Raw genomic sequence first — 25,924 nt, forward strand, 5'->3', positions numbered from 1 at the left:
ACTAGTCGACCGAGTGAGTTTGCCGACGTCGGTCGAGCTGACGTTGCCCCCCTCGACGAAATCGAACCGATTGACATTTTGTTTGTTATTAGTCCTTGGGGGGTGATCAGGGGGATACACCGGTGGAGCCGCCGAGGAGAGGATAATGCCGGTGATAGAATGCCGTATGAACCTGCTAGACTCCTGCCACATGCAGACACGGTACAATTATTCAATTTTAGTTGATGAATTTGTTGTCAAATGTGTTTGTTGTTCCTGGAGATTTTTTTTATTTCTCTCGTACGACATTTCAATATATTTTAGTCACCGGAATTTTTTGGGAACCGGAGAACTCATCGACTGAGGGCTTAAGGTCCTGAGGGCCTTAAGTCGTGAGCTTTTGTTGTTCCAATATTTTTAATAATTTAATTTGTTAGTTAAGCCTCATTTGGGGTCGTGGGGTCGTCCGGCGCTTGACAGTGGGACATTTAACTTCGTGTCTTGAAGTAGCTATAGTTGTAGCTATAGTTGTTGTTGTTGTTGATTCTCGGAAAGGTCACGAGGGTCAACGCAATGTTTACATGAGTTTTAAATATAAAATTGTGTTGGAGGATTTTTATGCGGTTTCATTATGCGATAAAGCAATAATTTTCCTGCTCGATTATGTTGACGCGCGGATACGCCGAGGGACCGGTACGCTACAGCCCACCGGGGGTAGATATAGTGACGACCTTGAGAGCAGCTGGTGGGTGGGGGGGGGGACTGCTGGAGATAGTTGGGAGTTGAAGCATGCGCGCTCTAATTTCGGTTTTTTTTTCCTCGCTGCGCTTTTTATTCGACTTTGCACTTTCATTAATCATTGAAGATTGCACGCCCCGACGACTGATCGGGGCAAGTGGGTGTGGGAGTTTTTTTTTGCGGCGAAGGGGTGGCGGGTTGATTGGGTGGGGTTCGTTAGGGCACCGGTGAGGGGGGTTCATTGATGATGCGATGGTAGCGGTCGGGGACGTTGACTTCGATTCAGGAAATGGCTCGAGGGGGATGGAACCCTCGGAATTCGGCGGGGGGAATATTCATAAAGTCAATTTTGAATGATCCGGATATTTAAACATTTAGCGAAGCACAAACAAATGTTAATAAAAATACGAAGTGAATGCTCCGTGAAAAATGATGATCGTTATCACTTGAAATTTCGGAGTCGATGCCCTAATCAGTGAACGATCCACCAGCGCCGTAATTACCGGCCATATTTTTTCGTGTTACCGTTCATTTCCTCATTCGATCCTTATCCTCATCCGCCTCCCCCCCAAAATTACCAATTATCCATTGAACCGTAACAACTGCTAGTCGTTCCCCGAAAAGTCCCCAGTTTCCGGAATAAATTGACTCCGAGATAATGAATCGTTGACAAAAAAAATTCCCCGCGGAATGTCCGGATTATTCACGACGGGTGAAAAAAGTTCTTGACCCAAATACTTCCCCTGGAGTCGGTGATGCCGTCAACCCCAATAATCCGCCTCACCATGATATTCGATTGTTTCCCGACACCTCTCCATACACATCATAAATTCAGGCTCGCAGCCTCTGGGGCCTCCACCGAGCCGCGACGATCGCTGGAGAGAAATGACAACGAGGTTCTTCCAACCAGCGGAATGAAAAAAAAAAAATGACAATAAAACAAAGCCAGCGGGTGAAAAAAAAATAGCTCGAGGTATGGGAGAATGGTACGGAGGGTATGGATGCCGGAGAAAGTGAGATGGAAGAGCTGGTATATTGTCTGTGCCTCAGTTCCAGCTCCCAGTCGTGCTCTATCGATTTAGGAAGGCATAACATGACCGACCTATACAGTTTTCCGTATTACGCCGGCCGTCGGCCAACTTGATTGCCACGTCGACGCAGCCGCAGACATATAGATATTCATTTTCTTCAAGCACCACGTCCTTCACGTTTCGTAATCTATACCACGATAAACATATGTGTAGAGCGGCTGAATAACATATGCGAGGATTTTTTTTTTTACCTGGACCAGTAAAAGCTCTTCAAAATTGTCTTAAATTTTTTTTTAATCCCCTGAAGACACTGGACATATTTTTTCCCGCCCTCTTGGGAAGAGATTTGAAAGGCCGAAGGGGGAGAAACAGATTTTCTTGGGTCTCTGTAGTGGAGGGAAAGTTCAAGGTCTTGATAATTAAGACGGCATGAATGCAGTGGTGGAAGCTTTCAACTGACCTTTTGCAGAATTCCGGAAGCGTAAATTTTTGGAAAAAAAAATTCATTGAGTTGAATATATTTTCGATTTATTCCTGCGGGGGTTGGAATTATTAACCCCCCGAAACTCTTTTATTTTAAAAAATCTGCTTTTGGGGATGATAACGTGCATCCCCCACGTGTCACGCGTCCCCGAAAGCTCTGAAAACTACAGGGAACAAATAGAAAAATTTACACCCGAAAAATTCCCCTCACGAACCATTCCCCAGTGCCATCTCCCCCTAAACCCCATTATTTCCATATTGTTCGCCGCCCTCGACAACGAAATATTTGCCCCCAACATCCCCATCAAATTCTCACAGGGTGTATGCAGCACACCGAATGGCGAAGCACGTGCTAACCCGTAATTACATTTACTGGGGATCTCTCTACCCTTGTGATTACGACCCTGCACCCAGATGTCCCTGAACAACCCTGTACGAGAGGTACTCACATTTGGATAGCACCTGTCACTTGCCTCCTTCAAACCTGCTGGTACTATCCACCCTCACACGCGTTGTTTATTACCCGATCGCTCGTGATGACATGGGTTGGCACCTCTCCATAAACACTCCATCGAATCTATTTCCGATGAAAAAAAAAACGGTTTTTGTGTCCGTTGGAGCTTTCGCATTTTCAGGAGCGTGTCAAGGACATTTGGAATGAATCCCTGACTTTCGGAGCTTTCACGATTTTTTTTCTGATCAATCGCCATTTTTTTGGAATTAAAAGTCAATATTTGAAGATTAATAAATTAATTTTTTATTTAATGAGTTTTTTTACATCAAGAGATATTTTTTTGGTTTTTCCGACTAATTTTTTATGTAAACGTTCCATTTTCCTTTTCAGGGCAAAAATGCGGACTCTTGGCAATTCCTCGACTGTTCCCTAGACCGAAAAACCGACGGGAGAAATTCCAGCGAAGAAAATGACGGCAGAACGAGGAGAAAAAGAAAGTGATGAGTGATAAGTGATGATCTAAACATTTTCCATATTTTTTTCGATTCACCTCACGTCTCGTCTCGTCTCCGAAGTCAGAAAAAAAAATACCGGATAATTATTTCGCTCAGTGATGTATCAAAAATGAGTACGAGTGGTTAATTAACTCGGATAATTATTTACGGGTATTCCATTTCGACGGAGACTCTGGAAGTGAAGCGAGGGCTGTTACCAGCGGTGCCTTTGTATTCATTTCCAGCGAGTGCTATCGAGAAACTCCATTTTATTGGTAATTTCGGAAAGACCCCATTGAAAGCCGGAAATTGGTCATTTACTCGTGGGAATGGAAACTCGGTGATTCATATATCTCGAGGATTCGGGAAAAAATACTGTTTCCATCGAGAGGACGATACTGGAGGACTCTCCGGGCGCAATGAAGCTCGGGGATAACAGGACAACTGTCAAAGGTGGGTAGAATGAAACGTCAAGTGTTTATAGAAGTCTATTTGCATGCAAATGAGCCATTTTGTTAATTTATTGTCCCCTGAAATACTGGATTTTCTTTCCCCGATGAGACGAGTTTTTTAACTATTTTATTTGTCAGTTTTTTCGCAAAAAAAAATATTGTTTTTCGCTCAATTCCTCCTCTTCACGGCCAATCCTCACCCTTCTATCAAATCACAAACGAGATCTCAACTTTTTTTTCACCGAACAAAACGTGAACTTCTCCCTCCCTCCCACCCCTTAAATTTCCTTTTTATCGTTAAATTTCCCTCGATTCAAGGCCGAACCCTCCGGGAATCTCATTAAACAGTTGACTTGAAGAGAGTCGAGGGTGCAAGCTTTCATAAGAACACCCCCATTATTCTCAAGATTAATAAATAATCCTCCAAGTTTGTTCCCACCTTTCTTCTCCCGAAGACTTATTAATAAAGAACAATATCAACATTGTTGAACAATTTTCCCAGCAAATTACCGCTCCCCAACTCCTCATCAACTGAGCAAAAAGAGATTAAAAATCCACCAGAATTTTTCAATCTAGTCCACATTATTTTATCATAATCTCTCGATCTGTCAGAGGACGAAAAGGACTTCCTTTCCCGATCCCGATGACGAGGTGGTTCCAGTTGAAATTCCAGTTGATTCATTGCTGTAGATCCTGTCAATTTAACAATTGCCTTCGGCCCAGTAGTACAGCCTGTCTACCTCGGGAAATTGCACCGTTCCTGATATGCTTGATGCTCATATGCATGTACTGCGTGTAATAACCCAGGGTTGAATTTCCGTATTGATGTATTCATACGTGGAGCTGAATCCATTGATTCACCCGGCGCTGCTTCCTGGCAATGGCTCTCTTTAATGAGACCACTTTATTTTTTATCGAATGCCGAAGCATAAAGGGAAACAGGATAACGGAACTTGGAAAGTCGGTTAATGTGTTTAGGACTCTGTTGATTTTGTATTCTGATAGGTCTCTGGACTGAGGGTTTATCTGGTTTATCTTCTTATCCATTAATTCGAGATTAATTAATTAAACCCCGGGGGGAGGAGTGAAAATAACTTCAGATATTTGTTTAAATATTCAGGAAAAATTTATTTCTAAACGTCTTCTTCAGTGAAAATTCTTCTACATCACTTTCTACGCGGTAAAATATATTATATGAAAGTCAAAAAGTTGTATATAACCCTATCGTAAAGTAAATAAATTATATGCTAATTTTTGTTTCTCATAAATATTTTTTTTTGCGGGTTTTATCGTCGCCAATTAATTTAATAGTTAATAAATATTCTCGTTGATTCGTGGTGATTTCTGTACTGGTAATTGTTCTCAAGAGACATTTATCTGTAGTATAAACAATTCTCCGCGGTTGAAACATAATATTCCGAGTTTTTTCAAGGATTTTTTATACAATTTAATTTGTAAGAGTTTATTCGCTTAATTACGAGCTAACCGATAGTGGGAACGATGAACACTGTTAATTTTTCAGTGTTATCCGAGCTGCAGAGCGTGATTATTCAACGCATCTCCGGGGAATTGTGATACCGTACTTGGACAATGAAATATCAATAGCTGAAAGGTTAAATGTTCACTCGCCTACGCAAGTAATCGTTGAAATGCAACAGCTCACGGGAAAGCGGGCGTTAGTGGAACATTGTAAACCCCGGGGCAAACGTTTTTCTAGCAATTTTTTTACCGAGTGATTTTTTTATATTCTGGCGAATCAATAGTAATGCATTATACCATCCAGGTACTGCGTCCAGTGCTCCCATGAAATCCCTGTCAAATCCTCGCGATTTTACGAAATAAAATTCGGCCCGTGAGAGCTTTTTTCGGATAAAATTAGTGAATTTATTCTATTTAATAATTACGCTGTGAAATTAATAATCAGGGAGTGCTCTTGTTCATTCTCTCAGTGGATCCACGACTATCTCATTAATTCATAATTAGGTGGGTCGGTCGTGAAGGAGTTTGGGAGGTATTTCATGATCCCGAGGGCGGGGTATTTTATGATAAGAAATTTAGGGAGTTTTTATGATGTGAGACTAGAAAATCTAGACAAAAATTATCGAACATGATTAAATATTTCTCTAGGTATAACTGAACCCAGTGACCCCCTTAAATTAATGTTCTCTCAATTATCTGCTTTTCCACCAACAAACTGACGAATTAACATCACTCAAACTCGAATTTTATCATTTTCCAGCGTGCAACCTATGGGGAGATGTTTGTCAACGGAAAACCCGCCCACCGCGAATTGGAGAAATACCGAGGTGAGTATTGCCAGCCTGAAAACACAACTTTGACACATGACAGCGTTGTTTCAAAGGCCGACAAGCCAAAGCGTCTATTTGTCCCGCAGCCAATTTCCCTTTTCCCCTGTTTACGGTTGCGAGAAACGAGGTATAGAATCCCGCTGGGAAAGTAAAACCACCGGGAACAATTAATGGAAAACTATTACAGGGAATCCAGTTGTAATTGAGTTCTTTCATCTCTCGGAGTTCATGGCGGGAGGGGGGGAGGGTATTTTTTGTTGGGAGATGTAACAGCTTCCGCAGTCGTGAACCAGAGGCAATTATTGTGATAGGGCATTTGGGTTCATTAATAAAATTCAGATTTTAACGGAGACCCTCCAGCAGGGCCGCCATTTCTAGAGACAATTTACGGTCAGACTTTATGATCTCCTAATGACCCCAGAAAAAATTCAAACGGTCACATAAACGTGGGAGACTTTAAAAAATAATATTAAAAAAAATATCATTTGAGATAATTCAAAATTTGTTTTTATTTATTTTGAAGACTAGAAGTTTTTATTTAATTAAAAATATGTGAATTATCGAAGAGACGTGTTACCTGTTTGATAAACATAAATCCGTTATTATCAGATAAATAAACTAGGAGATGCAAATATTCGAATAATAGGAATTGAAAGTGAAATAGTCGCTTGTAACATCCATCAACGTCAGAAGTTCTCTCACCCCGACGTGCGAGAAAAAAATTCAAACAACGAGCATGGCACCCAATACCTCCATTTTTCATGAGCTCGAGAATATTGATGACAAAAGAAAGAGAATAGAAAAGCCTGACAAGTACACAGAAGAAACCGTCAAGTCCACGATTCGTCGGGTCTTATCTCTGAATTTTATTTATATTCATGGAGACACGACCTCCATTTTATCAGTATTTGCGGCTGAACTCTCGTGCACGTGGTCTAAGTGAAGAATCGATGGTGAGATCAGCCACACATTATCCAGTGCAATCTACATGACACTCGATAGCTTCAAGGCAACATAACTATCTCATCCGCAGTTTCAATATTTAAAAAATTAAATTATCGCGGGAGATGCGACGAGGGCAACTGGCGAGTCAACTAACTGAGTCCATAAATAAAAAATAATTATGAGCTGATTGCAATCGTCGAAAGCGCTCCCTCGAAATTATGGCATCCTCCCCCAAATCAGTCTGACCACAGTTGCATCATTCCCCTGCACTTCTCCACCCCTTTTCCCCTCCCCATGTGTATCGACACGCAAATAGATATTTTTACCCCCGTAAAGCTTCGATACAAGGCCGATCGATTGAAGTGACCGCATGTTACTTCGATGCAATGGAGCTGAAAATCTGGTCAACTTGTGTTTGAACTGAATAAACTAAACACAAGTTACACTGAAATATCAATAATCACGAGTTTACTCGTCTGATGTGGCACATCAAAGCGCATACTACGAGTGGAATTCATCGATCCATGTTGATCCATTCTGAGAATTTGTGCCAGATAACAGACCCATGACGTGTTATGGGACACGAGTGCAGTAGAACAATAAACAAAGAAAAGTGTTTTCCATAGAAAAAAAAAAAAATACTCAACATCTTTTATTTATTCTATTCATCTCATTACTATTTTATCATTACCACCCCCAAAAAATATCGAATTCATCGTTTTAAGTTACTAATTTATTTCGAGCTTCAGAGATTAACAAAAAAAATTCCCACAAGTTCTCGCCCCTCTCAATAATCCAGAAAAAAAAATAAAACACAAGTGGACTATCCAAAAAGCTCTGTCAGCGAACCCCCAGTCCCTCCACGAAAGCTCCCCTCGGTCTTTCGGAGGTTGATTCAAATCCCAACTATTGAATGCACTCGACAGTTTATTTTTACCCCTCCATTAATTCACCCACCTCCCCTTAATAGAGACTAACGTCGAGTGCGAGAGTCTATAAGAATAATCAGTCATTACCCTAGATTTCTTATTACTACAAGCCCACCCATTTTATCGCTCCCATTCAGAAGAGAATACCACTGGGACGCTTATCAGGGATAATCGAACGAGTGAAAAACAGTCGAAGGAGTGACACACATCGACTGTACAGGAATAGATACTTATGATGACGATAGAGTAAAAGCTTTGATGTGCTTCAGTGGATTGGAAACTATCAGGGTGGCTTCGCCATTCGACGAGCTGTGCAAGCTCAACTGGGCTGCAATCTGCTAACTATATTTAAAAGCTGTAGACATTCCTATTCTGACTGCACCACTGGGGCTGGTGGCCTGAAAAGATAACAGAGACATCCATCGGATTTTTCTTTTTTTTTTTTGTAATTTACTGGAGGTGGAGGATGTCTGGTGCCAGTTGAAATCAATGGATTGATTATCGAGAGCTTTTTGAAGAGACTGAGGGGAGAAGGTAACAACCCTGGGAGGTGCCTGAGCTTTCGGTGATAAGTTATTATCAATTCGGAATTTTCGGGGCGAATGGACTCAATTTTCACGCGCCATTTCGGCTGTTCAGGGTGAGGGGGAGGGAGGGGGAGGTCCTGGAGTGTTAAGAATTATTTGAAAATTGATTATGAATAATATTTTTTAATATAAAATTGAGGGACTCGTGAGTTGAATAAATTACTGTCTTCAGAAGGGATTTGACAATTTTCCATCAGTCTAAAGAGCTTTTTTGCGACTTTCTTTGCAGAAAATTTTGGTATCCAAGATATCCTGCGACAAAAATCCGTCGTAGGATCTTTTACACATTTTTCTGAAGATTTCTGGAAGAGCTTTTGCAGATAAAAAATTTTTTTACTGATGTCCTGCGAAACAAATTTTCCCAGCTGATGATCTATCCGGATATTCACCATAAAAAATATTTCCACGTGGAATATCCCATCAAACATTGTAATTCGCTCGTTCACTGATTAAAATCCCCCTCCGGGAAAATCCCCTCGGAGTCACATAATCTCGAATATCAAGTCCTCGAGTCTAAAAATACACCTCGAAATGCCCATGATCCTGGGAATTATTTTCGGTCAATGGCACTAGTGCTTTTGATACCCCTGAATGTATAGTCCACCCCCCCTCCCCCCTCCGCCCCTCTACCTCGAGTAAATGCGCATACTTACTCGTGTACAAAGGGAGCCTGAACCAATAAAAAGCTCTTACATCAGTACAAAGGATCTATATGTGTTGAAGGAGTTCGCGTGCTCTTCACCGAGGTCGACGTAAAGATGTTCTACGATTTTCGTGCAAGGCTCTTGACGAAGGTAAAGGGCAGAGTCTTGCCGCCCTGGCAAGGGCTCATCGCAGTCTCGGTCAAGGTCCCCCACCAGATTCACCTCTATTTAACGAGCCCCTGTTATCCTTCCACTCGGTCATCCCCTCTCGGTTATTACTCGGTTACTCCCAGCAATCCACGTGTTTTTTAATAAGTTTTTGCACTCGTAAACTACTCGCTGATCGTTAATTTTTACCGACAAGTGGATACCGCCGCGATAACGCCGACAGTCGACGGGAAAACCTTGAGTATGTGCTGCGTTGCGTTAGGTAATTCCTAGGGTATGGTATGGAGGACTCAATTTCATGGAGATTGTAATTGGATTCCTTGGTGAGTCAATTGATATGGTATCGGGTGCTTTGGTGCCAGTGAAGTGTCAGGTCGTTCCCATAAATTTTGTGAATCAAGTGATTTGGGGGAAATTATTAAACTGACGGTGGTGTCACCAGGTAATTAAAAATTCTTGGTGATTATTTAGGAAATTTTCGAGAGTAATTACGGAGTTTTAGTCCCAATTGTTACTTTAGAACTAAAAAGCTGTTTTTTTGTTGGCGAAAATTGAAGGAAATTGAGCTTGCGGCTCCCATATGGATGAAAATGAATGTGGAAAGGTAATTTTTTCACGATATAATTAATTCTCAAACATGTAATTATTAGGATTATTTCTAAGAGCTTTTTTCGATCCAAAAAAAAAATTTATTTGCTTCCCATTTCCTAAAGCTCATTATTTCGAAGATCCACCATCAAAAAAGATGAATGAAGATAAATTTGTTAAGGAAATCGTTTTCTAAAGGTCTGAGGACGCTTTTGGATCACCAAAAAGCTCCTCGGACTAACGGTACGAAGATCCTTCCGAAAAAAATCCAAAAATTACCGCAATTTTCGCGATTATTACTCCCCCCCCCGTGGGACCTCTCCCCCTTCACTGTCTACTGAACAAAGAAGGAAACTTCTTAATGCAAGTGTTCAACGAGCCGTCGGGGGAGGGGATTGTACGGTGTCGCATCGTCGGTTACGCCGGTCGAGGAGGCGCAGTGGTAGTGGAAGGGAACACGCGGTCCAAACTCTGGGTATGAGTAGCCGGCGGAGACCACGCAGACCAGAGTCAGCCTCTGGATCTGGCGCAAGTCAGAGGAGTCACTCTCCACGTTATTCGATACATTAGTTATGTCAGTGATTTGTTGTTGACGATCGTGGAATTACGATTGTGCCAGCTGTCACGAGCGATTAAAATAATTATCAAAAAATTTCTCCAGTTCGGGATTTTTATTTTTATTTGCGTCGGGGCCTGACGAATCACGTGGTGAGGGGCCCAGTCCTGGTGGGGCATCGCGATTAGTCCCTGGAGAGCACGTGATCGTGATTTTAACTGCCCTAAATATTTTTTGGTGGGATAAAAATTAAATTTACTTTGAAATTTATTTTTTTATGATTTTTGAAAATTGTGAGTTGGCTGACTTCCACTTTCCTTTGCTACTTGACCTGAGGCGTGTGCTCGCTGTGACATTTACTGGAGACTGGGATTTTACTGGAGGTGAGTAAGAGTGGAAATTTATTTCGAAATTCGACAGCTTTGGAAATGCCTCGCAGCGCAGTTTTTTTCCTCCGGATATCGGGAAAAGTTTTGGTATTTTCTATTGAACAGATGGTTAGTCTTCTCTTGGAGGGCTGTTGGAAATTTTTTTTCATCACCTGAAGTGCACGAGGAGGTTCGGTAAAGAGAAATGGTGTCTTCGAATGTTTCTCGCAAAGTTTTCTGCTTCAAAGTTTCTTTATGCTTTGTTTTCGAATATGAGTGTGACAAAGGTGCAGAAAATTTTTTTTAAAGTTCGGTGGAAAGCTCAGTGGGTCGGGCTTAAGCACAAATGGGAGAGGTGAATGAGGCGGGAGAATGGCTGGATTGACGAGGGCTTTAAATCTGAGGGGATTCGGAGAGGCTGTGGGCCCGGTTAAACTTTGGAATTCATTGTTATTCGAGGCCGATTATTTATTCAGTGGTCCATGGCTGGCTTGAGTCAGCCTTTCCACGGTTGTTAATAATTTTTTAACAATTTTACAGCTCTTAAAACTGCCGGAGAAGTCGAATTATATTTTTTAAACTTTTGGATAGAGTAGAATCTAGTGGTTAATGGCCGGCTAGGATCAGACACAGTTCTCGGATATATTTTTTATGCAAAATTGTGGGTATGAGGATTTTCCTAGAATTTTCCTTTACCCATTTTTAAACGATTTAGATGATTTGAAAGAAAAATATTTCGAAACGGCCCAGGAATTTCTGAATAAACAGAAAAATTTATTCGGTTTTACCGCTCGACAGTTTAAATTATTCGACGACTTTTCGAATGTTCCAGGAATTTTGTAACATTTACCTGACCCGTGGGGACCGCGGTGGCATTACAAACCCACACGTGTTTTCCCATGACGCAAGAATCGATGAATTTGGTGGAATATTCACTCATATGATGGTCCAGTTTTTTTTATTTAAAAAAATGAATTCAATGCGAAACAATGGCAGAGAGGGATTACGAAAACCATATAAATGTTTTCAATTTTCAACTGTAAATAATTCCACATTGTTGACTCAAGGGGTTGCATTTCCCAGTATATTTGTAATTATTCTCTCATCAACCCACTTCGACTAATTACCATGTGTAAATTCCTGCGAATTTGTGGAACATTTTCGTGTACAATATTCACAGGGTAAGTAAAATAATTTCTCCGGCCAGAATGGCGGGGGATTTCGTCGGATATTTCTTGTGCAATTGGGATGGATTTTTTAAAAGATCAATTCCCATGAATTATTCATCGAGTTGAAATTCGCATTTGTTTTCACTCGAAGAAACAAGTTTATCAAAATTATACACCAAGAATTGCAGCTAAAATAGTGGTCTGGTTTTGCGTTTCTGTCGTCATGGGTTACACTATTGCATATCATAGTTCAATAATATCGCGGGTCAAAGTCATGATAGAAGCATCGTATTATGGAAAATAATATTACATTATCATGAAATATTTTTCGATGTGAATAAAAGTCGATGACACAATGAAAATGAAAGGGGGTAGTTTTTGGATTTTTTGTGAGAGAAAAAAAAGGGCCTTTTTTTGGGTTTTTCCGCATGTTAGGGCCTTTATGATATTCAGGGGACTCTAAAGCGCGAGGATCAACTTGCCCCAATGGTCAAATTCAATCGTAACATGACTTTATTTCTCTCACAAAAAAAATCAAAGGGGTAGTTTTTGAATTTTTTGTGAGAGAAAAAAAAGGGCCTTTTTTTTGGGTTTTTCCGCATGTTAGGGCCTTTATGATATTCAGGGGACTCTAAAGCGCGAGGATCAACTGGCCCCAATGGTTAAATTTAATTGTAACATGATTTTATTTCTCTCACAAAAAAAATCAAAGGGGTAGTTTTTGAATTTTTTGTGAGAGAAAAAAAAGGGCCTTTTTTTGGGTTTTTCCGCATGTTAGGGCCTTTATGATATTCAGGGGACTCTAAAGCGCGAGGAACAACTTGCCCCAATGGTCAAATTTAATTGTAACATGACTTTATTTCTCTCACAAAAAAAATCAAAGGGTTTCTCCTTTTTCTCCCTCCTCTTTCCATTTTTCCACTCAATTCCACCCATCATTTTAATAGACCACTGATCGTCCATGACTCGTAGAAATCAGAGTTGTGCCAAGTGACTAAGCTGTTTCATCTCCACAGAATCGAAGGCTCATTCCGTTGATGAACAACTAATTTATGTTGATGAGATGATCCCACGACAATTTTCCATCGCACAAAAAATCCCAGCCTTCGTATCACTAGTTTTTTTGTCCTCAGCTGGAAGTATTTCCTCGATTTATCCAATTCATCATCCCGTAATGAGCATTCCTCCTGATTAAATCACAAGTCGGAACAATTGCGTTGAATCGTACAGTCACGTGAAGAATCGTATCCTGTCGTTGTCAAGGAAATCCATCAATCCACCGACTGACTAATTTAGAGAAACAAAATGCCGCCGACGAGGGTGGGCCGATACAATCCGGATATTTTCACTTCCAATTATTACACATATAGGTCAAGCACTTGTGAATAGAGTGTTTCCTTTTTTTTCCTGACTCATTACCAGACTCATTAGCTCAACTGCGAGTGTGTTTGTCGTGCGAGTCCGGTGAATGAGGGGTCGATTGAAAAAGTCCGACGAAGATGGTGAATCTGGTATTAAAATTCCCCGACTAATTCGATTAACATTCGTCAATTTTTTTCTCCTGGTTCAAGGTCAGCAGGAAAAAATAACGTGTTTTCGTAGCTCTTGCGGTGTCATTGTTGGGGATGAGTAGATCAACTTGGTAAACAGCCTTTTTGCTCATGACAAGAGGTCTTCGACGAGCGATGGAGACGTGTGGACTCAGTGGCTCGTCTCCCGACGATTATCGAGTGATTGTTGATCGTTTTCACATGTGTGAACTCCCCATCAGTTCAATATTCCATTCGAGAGAGGCAGAACGATGAGTCACTCACGTAAAGTGAGGATAATCCGTCCTCCAAGTGTTAATTATTGACCCAAATTAGCATTTTGGGACGCAGAGTCTTTTTTGTATTCAGAAAAACATTATTGAACCCACACGATAATTTATGAGTCCCAGTTCTCTATTTATCGTTCGATAAATTATTGTTTATTCGGATGATTAGTGAGGAAGTGCTGATGATTACTCTGACTTTCTCACAGCTTCGTACTTCGTACAAGTTCCAGGTAAATCGCAGGAACATTAATACCCAGTGCTATTTGAAGGGAAAATAGTTATCTCCCTCAGGAAGTTCATTATCAAGCAAAAGGGAATGTGAAATTGTTTTCATTTTCCCAGTGAATCCATTACCTCTCATAATTCTTTCATTCGTCCCATCACAAATTCCATTTATTTGTATCAACTGAGCAGCTTCAGTGGACGTAATGGGTATTTTACCATCCTGAGGAGATAAAAAGGACCAGTTCATCTACTTCATCTCTCCTCTTGCCTCACTTCTTCACCCAGAACCTGTGACTCGTCTTCCCTCAGAAAAATTTTGCTCAAACAATTTTCATTTCGTAATTTTCTCTGGATTAAAAAATCCCAATCACGATAGTTAATTTTATAAATAATATCCCTCCAGTCTCTTTATTGTTTACATCAGATATTTTTTTATGGAGAATCAGACCATCAAAATTTTCTCATTCAACACGAGAGCTCTTACCACCCGATCAATTCAATCCCAAGGACACGAAATACTGAGTCAAAGTTTATCACTCCATCAATCAGCTCGTGCTATCAGACTAATCGATTACCCCCCTCCTATTTTATTAACCGACAGTGCAAATATTATCATCCTCCTTGCGTCAGTCTCCGCATAATATAATCCGTAAACAGGGGAATGATGGATATCTTGTTTAATGCCTCCTCATGTATATTCATTCCATGTCTCTTCAATCTCCATATTACATTCGATGATGTTGTTAACCAGAAATACATGACACATGCGTCATTCACTTTCTTTCGATTTTTTCGTCCCATCATTTTCTCCACTGAATATCCTCTGGCCAACAACATCATCACTTAACATCTGAGTGATATATCATGGATGACAAACCGATGGCTTCCGTTGGAACCGGTGGAAGTATCAATCAGACCCATAATTTCACTCATTACGTGACTGACATTTTTATTTTTTCATTGTCATTCCATTCTGGAATTTTTTTTCGCAATTGCTGAAGGCATTTGAGGATAAAAAACATTTTTACGAAGATTTAATTTAATTTACGAAGAATAAATATAAATATAATATAATATATGATATAAATATATTATATGAACCTTTTAAAGTGCAATTAGAGTTTAGAATTCAGCAGGAGATTTTTTTCTAAATTATTTTTACCAATAATTACATTGAAATTGACATTTCGCTGTCATTTAAACGGAATTTCCTCATTAATTGATATTAATTCTTAGGAATTTTGGGAAATCAATTAAAATTCATCCCAAAAATTTATTTAGTTCTCTGGAAGTCCAGGAAAAATACCAGAATTTAGCACGACAGGAAATATCAATAACTCAGCAATTTTCAGCATAATTTTTGTCAATTCTTCCCTCTGCACTGTACCCCTCTCGCCTTCCTGTCGCTTACGTAACCCTCCTGGCAAATAAATCGATAAATACCCCCGAAAAAGTCACCGCAAAATTTATCCATGTTTTCCCTCGTGAAGATAGAGTATCTGCGTCTGACAGCTGAATGCGTCCCATCATCTGATACTCACACAGTCGTTCGATGTCATGGGATGACGCAGTTCATCTTCCTCATCACTCAAGCAACCAACCCACCTCTTTTTCTACATATCCACAATGTCAGACTATACGACGTACATTCCCCTGACGAAGGTTACGTGTCTCGCATCATAGGTCCGACAATTTAAAATTCATATTTTAACAGTCGCTCCAGGGGCCATTTAAATTGCAAATTTCACTAGAAAAATACGACACATTCGCTCAATCAAGATCTGTCATTATCCACCTCATCCCCTTTATATTTTTATGAATAATTCCATTATCGTCTGACGATCCTTTCCACCAATTACTAAATAACCGAAAAATTTCTCCTGAAATATTGAAAAATCTCCCCTTAAACTCATGTCGTCTACAAATTCAAAATTAAATGTTTCAGACACGTAGCAGTCGACGAAGAGTCCCCAGGCTCCTCCTGCCGACGTTTACCATCGGTATCGTCGGAGGTGAGCTGCCCCCATCAGGATATATCCCCAGGATCTCCTGGGAGCACTGGTCTCTACGTCACTGGTGATCATCGGTCTCTGAGCACAAGTCATTCTCCACCTGAGGACATTTCTAAAAACTCAAGAAGGGTGACTGCTGGTGCTACAGCACCCGAGAGAATCGTCAGTGTTGATAAACGACTGCTGGGTGTGTCAGACTGCCAACAAATCACTTGGTTACCTGGCAGTGCTGGTGTGCCGGAGGTGTCAAATGCCAGTAACCAGAGAAGTGTTATTTCCACGATTCTATCTGTGAGGGACAAATTGTCAGGTAGCATTGGTACCCTGGGGGAACTAGGGAGTGTTGAGGGAGTGAATACAAAAATAAATTGGAGATCCTACTTTCGAGACAGCTCCCACCGAGATTCAGCATCAAATTCGATAGATATCGATAACCCCCCGGAGGCTGACGTAGATTCGAGGAAGGACAGTGCTGTCTGCCTGGATGAGGACGAAGTTCTCCCTCTGACAGCATCACGGAGGCTCCCCAGAGTGTCCACCACCTCCTTCAAGGACAATGAGAGCCTCGACGAGGATCCAACTCGTCGTAAACTGCTAGGAAAGTACCAGCGACCGAGACGAGAGAGCAGCGGTTACTCCAGCAACTTGAGTACCTTCGATGAGGACAGAAGGAGCTCGACAACTGATGCCCTTCAAGGCCTGTCATGTCTGCGTGAACGACGAAGATCCTCGACGAAGCGATTCACCAGATTTGGGAGGGACGACGAGATCGATAGAATGCCAACAACAGAGATCTATCGTAAGGTCTCCAGTGCTGGTATCGAGATGCCAAATATCGAGGAGCTCAAGGAGATTCGGGACACATTCCAGGAGGATCTCAAGGGCCCGACTAAACTCGACGCATTTCCGGATATACAAGTGACGAGAGAGCGACGGAGATCAGCGAAAAAATCGATATTCGATAAGTTTGATGACAGCGATACGGAGATGTGCAAACGAATCAGTGGTATTGCCGTGGAGATGCCGAATATCAATGAGGACGTTGAGCTGAATGAGGTTGACAGGAGGAGGCACCCGGGGGAGACGAGAGAGCTCACCAGCAGACCCTCGAAGACGACCCTGATCGGGAATAAAGTTGTAGAGGATCGATCCGCTGGAGATGTCTCGAAAAACAGCTCCGCGATGCTGGAACATCCGACGTCGACGTCACCTCAGGTCGTGGAGGCTCCAAAACTTCGAGAGGAGCTGCGGGGGGAGACTGGGGGGACGCTGGAGGGCCAGAAGACGCCGGAAGGAAGTCGGAGGAAGCTGACAGTGAGATCGGAGAGTGCTAGGCATCCGGAGGAGCTGGCAGGGAGTCTGATACGAGGTCAGAGGAAGCGAGTTGTCCATCAATTCAGTTCTCCATGCTCCTCAAGCCTGGAGCTGGAGAGGATCCTGGAGAAGCCATCCGAACATGTGCCGTTGGAGACGACTGGGCAGGGTACGATAATCGTCGTCAACGCTGTGCGAACACCTTCGTCGGAAGAGCAAAATGAAGATGAGTCGGAAAGTCCTGAGGAGGACCAGAAGACCCAGACGACCCAGAAGGTCCTCCCCAAATCTATTAAAGTGTATCAGCTCCTGTCGACGCAGTCCGAGGACCGGGGGGACGGTGAACCGAGGTTGATGGATCGACGTATCTCTCTGCAGATAACTAGACAAGAGGATGAATCACCGTCGGGGAGTCTGGCATCGCCAGAGGACAAGAGGCTTCTGCATGCTGACAGTGTTCCTCTTCTGAAAATTCCTGCTGTCCAGGAGCAGGGGGTGAGCGATGTCCCGGGGGTGGATGTGAGGGGATTGTCACCGGTGAGAAAGGTATCATCACCTGGTGAAGTAGGCATGACGCAGAGATTGCTCGGGGACAATAGAAACGTTGGGATCAGACCTATCTACCCTTACTGCCCCTATTCACCGTATGGTAGTCCACAGGGATCACCAAGAACAAGGAGACGACCCCTGCGGGAGAGTAGGCGGGTTTCCATAGACAATAGACAGGGTGCACTGCAACTGAATCAATACAAGTTGCTTGACACTATAGGACAGGTAATTGCTCATCGCTTATTGTTGGAATTATCTTGTGGGACATGAAGACGTTTGTAATTTGTTTTTTTGATGTTCAGGGATCGTTTGGGATTGTTAAACTTGCGTACAACGAGGAGGACGAGAGTCATTATGCCATGAAAATACTGAGTAAAAAAAAATTAATGAAAAAAGCTGGAATATTTGGTCGTATGGCACCTGGAAGAAAGGGGGCATCCAATCCACTTGCCAAAGTTTACCGTGAGATAGCATTGTTGAAGAAGTTGGATCATCCAAATGTGGTGAAACTTGTTGAGGTGTTGGACGACCCCGACGAGGATAATTTGTATTTGGTGTTCGAGTTTGTGCAGAAGGGCGAAGTACTGCAGTTGCCAACGGATAAGCCCCTGGATGAGGAAACTGCCAGAACGAATTTTCGTGATGTGGTTATGGGAGTGGAATACTGTAAGTTGCAGTTGTAGCTTTTGTCAAGTTAGTCAATTCAATTTCATCCATTTCCCATTTTTTTTGTCACATAACTTCCACTCGACTATGACAGTATTTTCCATTCACGTGAACATATGATAATTTCGTTTAATTCTGGACTGCGAGTTTATAGAATTTTTGAGTCTCAGTAAATTTCGTATTCACGACGAAATTGAATGTTAATAAAATTAATATTATGTTTGTGGTAGCATTCATGCATTTTACATTTCAATTTTTTAATTACTCATGTGGCTGAAGGGCATCGGGAAAATCCATGTAACGATGACGATATACAACGCTATTGACCAACCCCATTCATTAAATTTTAATTGGGCTCCTCTTAAATATTCCATAACCTTTTACATCCGATAATTTCATTAACGTCCCTCCAAATCATCCCCTGAATTCTACCCCGATTTTCGCCCCCAGAAGTATCACCGTACCCTCACACAAATACTCTCAATCGAATGACGTAATTAACTTCGATTCAACCAAAATATAGTCTAATTTTCACAGATAAAAAATTTCTGCAACTACACGTTCGCCACAGAAATAATTCCGCTAATTTTCCAAGAAGTTCTCTTCCCCCAGAAATTCTTCTTCAACCCTTAAAAAATTCCGGAAAGCAAAAAATAACCCGCACAGTCACTAAATCAGTAATTTACCCACCATGTAAAGGGCTTAAATAACAGATAATAAATTAATGGTCATGTTCTTCCCCTCGTAAGTCACTCCCCTGCCAACTTGACACGTCGATAAATAGTGTGTCAACAACACGTCCCGCAAACGCGTTGAACTTTTCTCATCACGTGCTTTTCACTCGCGCGAACCTAATTCCATCCATTGAATCAGTCGAATGTGTGCAGCAATTGCAAAACATGCTGCACATGAATATGCTAAACATCCGGGCCACGCAGAACACCCCTTGCCCCCTCCCTCCCCCCTACCTATTCCCGAGGATGAACGGAAGTTGCGGGAAAGTTCGATTTGCACATCATCCCCCAAACTCCAAGTCATCCCCAAGGATTTCGGGTGGATAAACAACATGAACAGAAAAATTAACGTGTTCGTGGTTTCAGTGCATTACCAGAGAATTGTTCATCGCGATATAAAGCCCAGTAACTTACTGGTTGACAGTGAGGGCCGTGTGAAGGTCGCGGACTTGGGTGTCAGTGCGGAATTGAGGGCATCCGGTGAACTTCTGTCTGGCTCAGCTGGTACACCAGCATTCGCTGCCCCTGAAACCACAACCCCAGGTGCTCAATATTCCGGAACGGTGAGTATCGACACCAATACCGATGGATAATTTCCATTATCGGTTATTATCGTATCACTGATTTTTCATCGTTTTTCCGTCTTACGAGGGAGGAAAATATTTAGTAAAAATTGTGGAACACGCGATATTTTCGCAAAAAATATTTAGTAAAAATTCTGGAACACGCGATATTTTCGCGAAAAATATTCAGTAAAGATTGTGGAACACGCGGTAAAAATTACGGAATGCTACGACAAAGTTAGAAAATTTTAAACATTTTTTTTTTGAATTATTAGAGGAATTGTAGAACTTTGAAAAAAACAGAAGTATAAATTGATACGATAAATTTGGAACTATCGAACTCCGTTTTTTTCTCGAAGCGAGAAATTTTTTTCTGTTCATTCGCTCGAATGATTTAATGAAGGAATAAAAAGACAGTTATTACGAGGCGGAAATTTAATAGAATCTCCATACGTGTTAAACGAGATAGAAAATGAGAAATCAATATTCCGTTCCATTATGGCGCCGTGCCAGAAGTGCAGAACTTGTTCTATATACAAAAGACTCTTTGCATAGCCTGCTAGGACTGATATACGACATGCTATGACCGACTCTGCAATTACCGTTGAGTCGTCTGACAATTTTGGTTAATAGCCTTTTTCGCGTTGTGACGATAAGAACCGAACGAGAAAACTTATCCGGAAAAATCAGCAGTAAAATCATCGTAAAGATCCAATTGCTATCGTGTCCTTGAATTTATGATGATTACTCCCCCTCCAGAAATGGCTGTCGTGCGTGGAAATTCATAAATAAATCACACGATGACCCACGTCGATCATTTCATCGAAATCACGTTCGTAAATAGGATCCATTAAAATCTAAAAAAGTCTTCTCGTACACGAGGGCAGTTCACCGAACTCCTATTGAATCCAATGATTCACATGGGGCCACTGAAGGCACGTGCGTATCTCTCGGTGTTACAAAATGTACGTACGTGTGAGAGTTAATGAAATAAAGCCACAGCGAGATGAACTTTTGCACGAACGACAGCCGAGGGAACCGTCGGGGTCGCACAGTTGTTTTATTGTTTGGGTCGGCGTTTAATTGGTTTGTTGATTGAAGCCAACTGTCCAATTCCATTTCACAGACTTATGAGACAGGACTACGCGGACTAATTTGTCGATCACTTTCGTCAATAATCGAGACAATGGAAAATTTTTTTTTTCTGCTGAAGATCACTCACAACAATTAATTATTAATCACCTGATAATTTGATTTTTTATTTGTTTTCTTCGATTTTTGATTGAAGCTGTGTGACGTCTGGTCAATGGGAGTCACCCTGTACTCCCTCGTAACCGGAAGAGTACCCTGGGACGGATCCGGAAGTATAATAGGTGTCCAAGCCGCTGTTCGGTCCGAGCCCTTGCGTTATCCCGATAAGCCCGTGTTATCGGACGATTTACGTGACTTGCTGTCGCACATGCTTGCCAAGGATCCGGCAATGAGGCTTCCATTGGACGCCATTAAGAGCCACCGGTGGCTGACCAATCATGGAAATCAACCACTACCCAGCGAGGCTGACAACTGTCGACTTCCGGTTACAGTCACTGATGAGGAAGTTGCACGAGTCGTTACTCGAGTACCAAAACTAGACACACTCATTCTCATCAAGACGATGCTGAAGCAGCACAGCTTCCAGGTAATTATTCACTCCAGAGGTGGGTAATTAGTCACCTCGTAACTAGACATCGTGTCTTTTTTCGCTGGGTGATTTACCCTTTCGATAATTACTAATTTATTAATCAAAGTCAAACGATTCTTCCAACTGCCTCCAGTTTATTTCTAATTATTAGTTTTTTTTTCTGCTCATTCGTGGGGAATAATTAATTAACGACTCTGCGTTGTTAAGGGGAAACGTACCGGAAATTCCAGGTAAAATTGACCCAGAATAATACTCACGACTTTCACTCGTGAATTTATTTATCTAATTATAACTCTCCGCGTGATTCACATCAATGAAACGTCTCTCATTCACTCAACATACCTCTGTTATCTCCATTCACGTCAAGACCAGGATTTCATTCAGATATCAACAGAAACATTTAATCGATCGTCGGGAAGACACTGGCAGCCCATTCACCTCCACCTGACAACGATTTCCCTCCAATTAGTAATGTCCCCTAATTAATTGATCCTCACAAAAAAAAACTCCATAAAATTCTAAAAAGTAAAGGAAACTAGTTGTCCTTCCACCGAGTCAACGAATCATAAATAAAAAATTCATAAATAAAAAATAATAAAAAATTGAACCTCTCGAATTTGTTAATAAAATCCCTCATAATTATTCGGCATTTCCACACTCATCCGAAAATACTGAACAACCAATTACCGACGGGCATGACATCGACTCCAAATTGACCTCGCGTTTCCCATAAATTCAAACAGTCGTCCTCGCATGTCAAGCCGACAGTACATTTATTACCATCGGTGCCAATGACTCGCGTTCACACCGAGAAATTACTTTCATTTTCTTCCGACCGATTTATTCAACATTTCGGGGAACGAGGGACCCGATACTTGACCTCTTTATTGGATGGATCGGTCAATATCACCAGGAGTTCAAGGAAGGCCATTGGCCCGACAAATGTTGTACTTTTAACGGCGCACGTCATTTAAATAATGGCGACTACAACATTTATGGGGGACTGTCCCCTTCTTCGAGGAAATTGACGAGGATTTCATGTTAATTATTGAATAGATCGATAATTAATTAGTACGTAACTGAATAATTAATTTATTCTGAATCAGATGTTAATTATTCAATTGGAAAAATATTTGGAAAACGATTTTTGTGAACGAGTCGATTATTTTTTTTTTAGAATCCATTTCTACCGAGGAGGGTCGGCAAACCAACGGCGGGTGACGCTGTCCCAAGCTGTCGGAAGACTCCAGGCCCTGGGGCCAGTGATGGGACCCAAATGAGGGAGTCCATGAAGACCAGAACCGAGCAATTTCATCGAGCTGGGAGAAGCAACTCCGCACCCGATTCTTACGAATGGCAGACGAATGGAAGGTAGGGAATTATTTATTGTTCCTCTTTAATTATTAATATTTCTTAAACAATTCTCCACGATCGGCTGGTCGTACCGGAAATCGGAGAATTTCTCCCACATCTTTGTTTCAATGATGATTTGCTCTGTAGGCAAGTGTCTGTTGACACGTCACTGCCACCATTGACAGAGGCCAGTGTTCAGGAGACGGAAATTGAGAAACGGTGACCTACACCACTCTCCATTGACTCAAATGCCATGAGAAAATGATAGGGTTAACGAATCAGTGGGGACCAATCAATCGTATCGTTGATTGCTACATCAACAATTGTTCAACAATTCGGAGGAAACGATCATCGCAAATCGTTCGTACGAACCAACGAAAAATCATCTTCCAGGTTTACTATATATCGATTTTAGTGGTACAGTGATAGTTGCTGGTGAGCTCGCTGTATGGAATGTACGTTGAGCGAGTGAATATGTGATCTTAGTGAGGGATTTATCGTGAAAAGCCCGGAAGAGAGGAGATTGCCGATCTAGAGCGGAAAAATTCGTTTACTCTTCGCGAATATTTGAAAGATTATTCTCTCACGAATGTCGCTGGGAAGTTGAGCAAAGGGAATTCAACTTTTTATAGTCACGTTCATCGATTTTGAAGGGAAAAACATCTCGTGGCTTTTCATTTTTCATTGGTTGGAGGAAATTCATATGCATGCGCGAAGGAAAAATTTTAATTTGCAATTCTTGCGCGTATATCGATTCTAGAGGACCAATACTCGGATATTTTTCACGGTAATTTGTCGTTAGTCGATGGTAAAGTGTGAATGTAATTATTTTGTTGCCAGTGAATTGACAGTTATCATTCTTAAATACCAAATTATCAAGATATTTATGTCTGAACTATTAACGCTGTCTATTTTAGATTTTATCCGTGAAATGATTGAGAATCATTTCTGTTTTATTCAATTATCGAGTAGATTCCCCCTTTATCTCGGATATTGAATAATTATGATTGTAAATATGCAAATATGATCTAATTGTTGTTATCAGTGATGAGCGGATGAGAATTGCAAACCGCAAATTGCTGCTCAATCGAGCAAATCCAGGCCAGACTCCGCCTGTTCACTTATTTTGATTAATTAATTGATCGGAGAGGGGGAGAGAGTTTTTTTATTCTTAAAATTATGTAGTTAAATGTTACGAGTTGTAAAACAAGGGGGAGGATCAGGGTTCGTTCATTAGAGAATCCGAATTGGCAGTCGGTGGTCGTTACTGAGACTTAGAGGGACCACAGAAAATAGAGTTTAGGCAAGTTGATGAATAATGTACTTTAAAAATGATATTTCCGGTATAACAATAACTCTCTGGACGAAATAAATATTCAGTTGACATCTCTGTCCAGTTCAAGGATTTTTTTCCCAAGAATGAAGTGGGTTTAATTAACAATGAATCAATAGAAATGCTTTAAATGCATAAAAACATATAGAAAGTAATTAATTCATGTTAAAATAAATTTAAAGACGAAGAGGACTTCATTGACGATTTATTTCGGACAGAGCACTCAGCGTATCCTTTACACCCGATATTTCCAATTCCTATGACTGCGATATTTAATAATCAAATTTAATGCCCCACGAAGAAAAAAAATATGATATTCTTGTCACTGAATATTTATGGAGTTTTCATATAATGACCAAAATAATTACGAACCCACAGAAAATATTTATCACCAGCGAATCAATTCCTTTCACATTTTATCGCTCGAACTGTGAGTGCGTCTGGGTGAATAGCAAAATGTTGAAATTGATGATGCAACAACTCAATTTAAAAAATAGAGTGGCAACGAGGGTATGCAGTGAGTGAAACTTTCATGTGATAGACAGGGTTATTACCACGTAAACTTAATTACGGGACTTAAGATTATAATTAAGAAGAAAGATTAATCACCGATGAATAACTGACGTTTTGAATATTACTCAGTACTTAGAATTCGCTTCATAAATTTTTTATTCTCAGTGTCAGAGAGTTCGAGGAAATTATCGAGAGGAGTTCACACTTTGTCTATTTAAAAAAATAATAATTAGTAATTTTTGAAAAATGTTTCTTCATTTTAATGAGGCAGAAAAAATTGTGGGATTTCCTCTCGATTTATTTTCACGAATGAAATAATTTTATTATTCTTCCATTGTTGACTGACTTATCGAGATCTCATTGCAGATGTTAAAGTAAATTAATGAGGTAGAGCGTGAGATTTCTAAGCAGTGAATTCGGGGCCAGTGCATTTTTTTATGAAAATAAAATTCAATTGCTTGTGGATGATGGCCCAATCATTCGGTGGGGTAAACGATTTTAATGGGGATCTTGTCACTGTAGGTGATAGCTACTTACCAAATTATGCACAAAATATTTTATATACGAAATTCTATGCACTCTGCAGATCAATTTCTCCTTGTGTCGATAAATAGTTCATTGACTTTGATATGCGGTGCGCACATTCCGCTCTTCGTGTGTCGTGATATAGATGATAGGCAGTTTTTCCGATCTTCAATTGATAATTTTTAATCCTCATAGCCACATTCTACTTGAAATTCAATTCTTAGCACATGACTGACAATCAATTTTGCATTATGTGAAGTAGTTGTCAAATGAAAGCCAAAAAATATCAAAAGCTCACGATAGAGGTGGTAATTTAATTCATATGTAACGTATAGAAAGATTTATTATTGTAATTAAAAAATTGTAATGCAATGGATATTTAATAATAATTCTTCTAAAAATTTTCCCATCTTATATTGATGTTATTCTTCTTTTCGACAGCTGAATTATGCCCCGGTCCCTTTGCGATGCGATTTATATTCTCGGAATGAGGTAAGTGGAATAATTATTATTTTTCTCGAAGAACAATATTAAATCGAGGAATTTAATTATCCTCTCAGTTTTGTATTTCTTCGGGGCTTTATTGGACCAATTCCCCCGGATTCCGCCCACTTCTTCTTTAAGGAGAGGGCAACGGTAATTGCATCACCTGAAAAATAAATCAAAAACCTTTTGTTCTTAAAAAAAATTAATCTCGATCTATCAGGTCGAGATCTACCACATCTTCAGGGAATCCCTGATTTTCT

At 40.8% G+C, this 25,924-nt stretch overlaps 2 protein-coding genes across 4 annotated transcripts in view; one reads left to right on the plus strand and one right to left on the minus strand.

The window, feature by feature from the left end:
- On the plus strand, positions 1–25,592 carry LOC135167796 (uncharacterized). 2 transcript variants are annotated; one of them, XM_064131349.1, is made up of 9 exons: positions 1–201; positions 3,076–3,632; positions 5,871–5,937; positions 15,881–18,035; positions 18,113–18,476; positions 19,577–19,773; positions 21,062–21,451; positions 22,632–22,825; positions 22,955–25,592. In XM_064131349.1, the coding sequence occupies exons 2-9, from the start codon at positions 3,599–3,601 to the stop codon at positions 23,028–23,030; spliced, it is 3,477 nt and encodes a 1,158-aa protein (XP_063987419.1). In that variant the 5' UTR covers positions 1–201; positions 3,076–3,598; the 3' UTR covers positions 23,031–25,592. The 2 variants fall into 2 exon arrangements, with proteins under 2 accessions (XP_063987419.1, XP_063987420.1); XM_064131350.1 differs by lacking the exons at positions 1–201; positions 3,076–3,632; positions 5,871–5,937 and adding an exon at positions 9,789–9,817.
- LOC135167803 (alpha-N-acetylglucosaminidase) overlaps positions 25,463–25,924 on the minus strand; it is a 4,533-nt gene continuing 4,071 nt past the window's right edge. For both annotated transcript variants that reach the window (XM_064131364.1, XM_064131363.1), the window contains exon 13: positions 25,463–25,827. In XM_064131364.1, coding sequence (XP_063987434.1) covers positions 25,727–25,827 — 101 coding nt within the window. In that variant the 3' untranslated portion in view covers positions 25,463–25,726. The remainder of the gene's footprint in view (positions 25,828–25,924) is intronic.

Source organism: Diachasmimorpha longicaudata, chromosome 12 (assembly GCF_034640455.1).
Source record: "Diachasmimorpha longicaudata isolate KC_UGA_2023 chromosome 12, iyDiaLong2, whole genome shotgun sequence".
NCBI lineage: Eukaryota > Metazoa > Arthropoda > Insecta > Hymenoptera > Braconidae > Diachasmimorpha > Diachasmimorpha longicaudata.